The sequence below is a fragment of the Cyrtonyx montezumae genome, unplaced genomic scaffold, assembly GCF_038088225.1.
Source record: "Cyrtonyx montezumae isolate F1298 unplaced genomic scaffold, pur_monq_1.0 scaffold_19, whole genome shotgun sequence".
In the NCBI taxonomy this organism is placed as follows: Eukaryota; Metazoa; Chordata; class Aves; order Galliformes; family Odontophoridae; genus Cyrtonyx; species Cyrtonyx montezumae.
Genome location: NW_027071925.1, coordinates 9,004,949 through 9,009,243, shown reverse-complemented (window position 1 = coordinate 9,009,243; position 4,295 = coordinate 9,004,949). Strand labels below are relative to the sequence as shown.

General features: G+C 43.9%; 1 protein-coding gene across 1 annotated transcript; it reads right to left on the bottom strand.

The window, feature by feature from the left end:
- Positions 1 to 568: 568 nt before the first annotated feature.
- Positions 569 to 4,067, bottom strand: TOB1 (transducer of ERBB2, 1). The gene is made up of 2 exons (XM_065735489.1): positions 3,789 to 4,067; positions 569 to 2,514 (listed from the first exon to the last, which is right to left on the bottom strand). Exon 2 carries the CDS (start codon positions 2,378 to 2,380, stop codon positions 1,403 to 1,405), a length of 978 nt encoding a protein of 325 aa, XP_065591561.1. The 5' UTR covers positions 2,381 to 2,514; positions 3,789 to 4,067; the 3' UTR covers positions 569 to 1,402.
- Positions 4,068 to 4,295: the final 228 nt, after the last annotated feature.

Below are 4,295 nucleotides of genomic sequence, written 5' to 3'. Positions count from 1 at the left end.
ATTGGTAAAAGCCACTGGAATAAAAGCCTTAATTTCCACGCTGTTGTTGCATTACATTTCTCCTTTTGGTAGCAGCACATGAAATGGAAGTTTACAACGAGTTCAGTAACTGTACATCAGCACTTCTATTCAGCTGAGCTTCGGAGGCATTCATCCCCAGTGCAGACTGAACGCTGATGCACTGCTCTGGGACCTGAGATCATAGCTCCAATCCGCTCTGCTTACACACAAAGTGAGCTCCACTGAATCACCCGAGCGCCTTCTGGGTCGGTCACACCACGCCACAGCGCGGCACGCTCGTGGTCTTAATTCTCGAGGGAAAAATCCTCATCACCTCCTGACTCCAGCAAACCTCAGCTGCAGAAGAAAACAAGCAAGCGTTGCTGAGCTGCATGCAAGCAGCTCTCCAGGCTGCGTGCACTGCCAGAAGCGGGCCAGGTGAGCAAGGCATGACAGCAGAGCATCACCCCGGGCACTCCCAGCACTGCAGTCACCTCTGAGCACGAGAGCTCTGCCCACACCACAGCACTCGACCTCAGCAGGAGCAGCACAGACCACAGCAGCCAAGTAATTTTAAAGGATTTTAATACAAACTTAATATAAACTATTTCAGTCCCTCTTAACATGTAAGACACTGACTCAAAATACTTTTATACCTTTTTTCAAGTATTGCACAATGTAGGTACAAAATTAATATTTACGATTACATTTTCTTCCATAATATATAGCAAAAATCTTTAAACTTTTAACAGAAAATACAATTTGTGTTTCTTTTGAAAAAAGCAAATATTTCGTACATTTTTAATTCCACCACTAAGGAATATTCTGTACACAACTTTTTATATCTTTTTTTATAATTGATGTCTTTAAGATGGATATCTTACAATTTCAGTAAAAAAAATACAACATGAAGCTGCTGCAGCTGTCACAGATCACTGTAGTAAAAAGATATAAATGCAATACCATGTTGTAGAAACAATATATATACTCTGATATTTTACAAACTTTGTACTAAATTAAATTATACAATTAGAAAAAGACCAATAAACCCATTTACTAGTGCCAATTTTTTAATATATATATACATATATGTCCGTGTGCATATATATATATACATAGACAAAAAAAATCAGCCATGTCCTTGCTATATCTTAAATACTGTAAGAGGCCATATTTTGAGAGTATATTTTTTTAATGTACAGTCAGTATAAAATAATTTTGTGCTTGGTTGGCAAATGAAAAAATGATGCATGTTGTATTTCTCTAACCAAGCTCGAATGTAATTCATACTACAAGCCTTAAAAAAAAAATCTCAAGAGGTGGAAAAAAAGATACACCCTTGGGTACGTGCATTTTCACTTGTACAATAGTATTTACTCGTATGTCACTTCTGTTTTTATTTTTAGTTAGCCATAACTGGCTGAAATTGCTGGTTAGAATACTGCATGTTGTTTAAACTAAAATTCAAGCCATCCACAAAAGACTTCTCATTTAGACCTCCATAGGCTGCAAACATATCAAAGGCATTACTGTACTGGAGAGGACTGAGGTTAAGGGGGCTGTCACCAGGAAATATGCTACTGGTGCTACCTTGACCCTGCATGTTGGGGAAAATGAACTCCTTTGCGTTAGGAGAAAGGGCAGAAGTCTTCTGCTGTTGTTGCTGCTGCTGCTGATTGCCTAAGCCAAGCCCGTAGAGAGAGTGCATGGAGGAGGAGAGGGCTTTCTGCTTCAACAGGTCATTGACATTCAAGCCAAGGTTGGTGGGAGAAGTGCGGGCGACCTTGTTGCTACGGCCGCTATTCTTCATTTTGGTCGAGCCAAACTTGGTGGCAGCAAATGTGGCAGTGGTGAAGGTTAAAGGCTGAGTGGAGCGGGGCATGAAAGTCGGGCTCACAGCAGCAGAGTGACCAAAGGGAGGAGAAGGAGAACTAGACACTGAAGATGCTGGGTCACTAATTGGCATGAACACCTGGGCCTCTGGGTTAAAGCTGTTCTTGATCTCCTTATCCAACTCACATCCATTTTCATTATCATCCACATAAAGCACTTTCACTGGTCCCTTTTCACCAATTTGGTATGAAACCTCAAACGGGTCAATCCAAACACTAAGATCCTGAGGCAAGTTGCCACGAACATCATCAATGTCCAAACCACTCTCTTTGGATGCTTGTTCTATGACTGGGTCCACTTTCTCCCCTATGTGTATACATCTAAACCCTGATCCTTTGTATGGCTTTTCTGGATACCAGTGCCCTTCATACTTCTTCTTAAGAAGTCTTTCAAGCTCTTCACCGAAAATGTTGACACGTCGTCTGGGAAGCTTATTGTACAAATATGAAATAATAAAGTTGAGTGCTACTTGGATTTCAAGCTGCATAGCTGCTATGCCACAAAGGTATAAGTCTGTTTCGAATCACGAAGAAAGTGTTCAAGATGCCACAGGGAAACAAAATTTCCTTCAAAGTGCTGATGCTAGTTGATTATTATCCTTCACCTTGAGTGCTCTTGTTCCTTTAAGAAAAAAACAAAAGCAAACACATCCAAATAAGGAAAGATAAGATCAAGGTCCAAGGCCTATTCTTTCAGCTTCACTTTCTGCATAAAACAGGTTATGTTTTAAGTGAGAAAAAACCCACAGACTATTTATGTCCATGCCTGCAAAAGGCGAGGGTGTCAGCTACGCCCGCTATGACTTACAAACAACCCTGCAGAAGATGCACTAGGCCTGTGTTTACATACGCAGCATGGGGTGTTTCAAAATAACATGAGCTTGCAGTTCAGTTATTCACAAAGCTGCAAGTGTAATTCTTAAGACATCACAGAACTGCCAGGTCTGTCAAGGGCTCAGTTACCAACCCGCGCTGCGCTGATTTATAGTGCTCAGCTGCAAAATTTAGCACTGGACTATTAGTCGAGCTTGAGAGGTCCTGGATTGAGGATCATTTATCACTCAGAAGTTTGCTAACACAGCGGTCACACTGTAAGCTGCAGAAACACTGAAATATTTTCAGTTGCTCTGGAGAACGTCACACAAGTAACTAAAGCTATGCGACACATTTTAATTCCCAGGCACCGTGCACAGCAACTGCTGAAATTCTGCTGAGGACTGTGCTGCACTGCTGAAGTTGCACCAAGGAAGAGAAAATGTCCACTGTACGTACACAACACTTCCTCCGTTCCTCAGAAGGGCTAAAATGATCATGCAGGCAATGCATACAAAGTAGGTGCATCGATTCCCTGCACTGGGGATGGCAATGACCGTGAGATTAATTACAGTGCATAAATGGTTCCTTTTCCACAAATTATTCCATCACACATTAAATACTGCATCTTCTGTAGCCCAGGTTTCAAAAAGCTAGAGCCAGCACTGCAGCCAACGGGGCGTCTCACGGCCCCAGCGGAAAACAATCGCCTTTCTCCTTCTCCAGGACTCCATTTTATATTTAATATAAGATATGGCTGTCGGTCCTTTAAAGGACAAAGGAGAAAACAGCCACCTGAAGTTAGAGAAAGGGGCAGTCAGGTACCAGCACCCAGCAAGGAAAAGCCTGCAGCACTCGGGTGCGAGGAGTCCAGCTGCTGGGGACACCTTGGCATGAAAGTCCCAAAGAAACAAAACACGTCTATTTCGTGAAACGCCCAGCAAGAATTTCAATTAAGGGTGTGCTTCTCTGCACTGCATCGCTAGGAATGAAATCCAGCATAGCTGCTGCTGAAGATTAGAGAAATCAAAGTCAATATCAAAATAACAGTATTAAAAAAAAAAGAAAGAACTCTGCATTTACACTGTTATTTCCTCCTCCAAATAATCTCCTTTTAAAGGCTGTTACCTATTTCCAAGCCACCCCAAGATGGTATGGGAATATGTGAAAGCCTGCACGATAAGGCGACCTTTAAACGTTTGCTGGATCAGCACTGGGTGGGGATAAGGAAAAGATCAAGGGCAAACAGAAGATATTTGCAAAAGGGCCACAACCGGCGCGGCGGAGCCGATTGGGTGGTTCAGAGGGGCATTTAAAAATGATTTATTCATCCGTCCGTGCCGTTTCTCCGCGTCCCTTAGGAAAGGAGCGGTCCATTCGGGCCCGGGGACGCAGCAGCCGCAGCGCCGGGCGGGCACCGCCAACTTCTGCCCGTGCTCCGACGGCCCCGGGCCGCAGCGGCGTTACGTAACAGGCGGCCGGGGCTCATTAGATTTCTGCTCACGGCCCGCGGAGCTCCGGCGGCAGCAGGAGGAGGAGGAGGGGGAGGAAGAGCGCGACAGCCCATAAGAGAGAGAACGCAGGAGGGTG

Coding starts and splice junctions, on each gene's coding strand:
- TOB1 (XM_065735489.1), bottom strand. CDS start 2,380: ATGCAGCTTGAAATCCAAGTAGCACTCAACTTTATTATTTCATATTTG.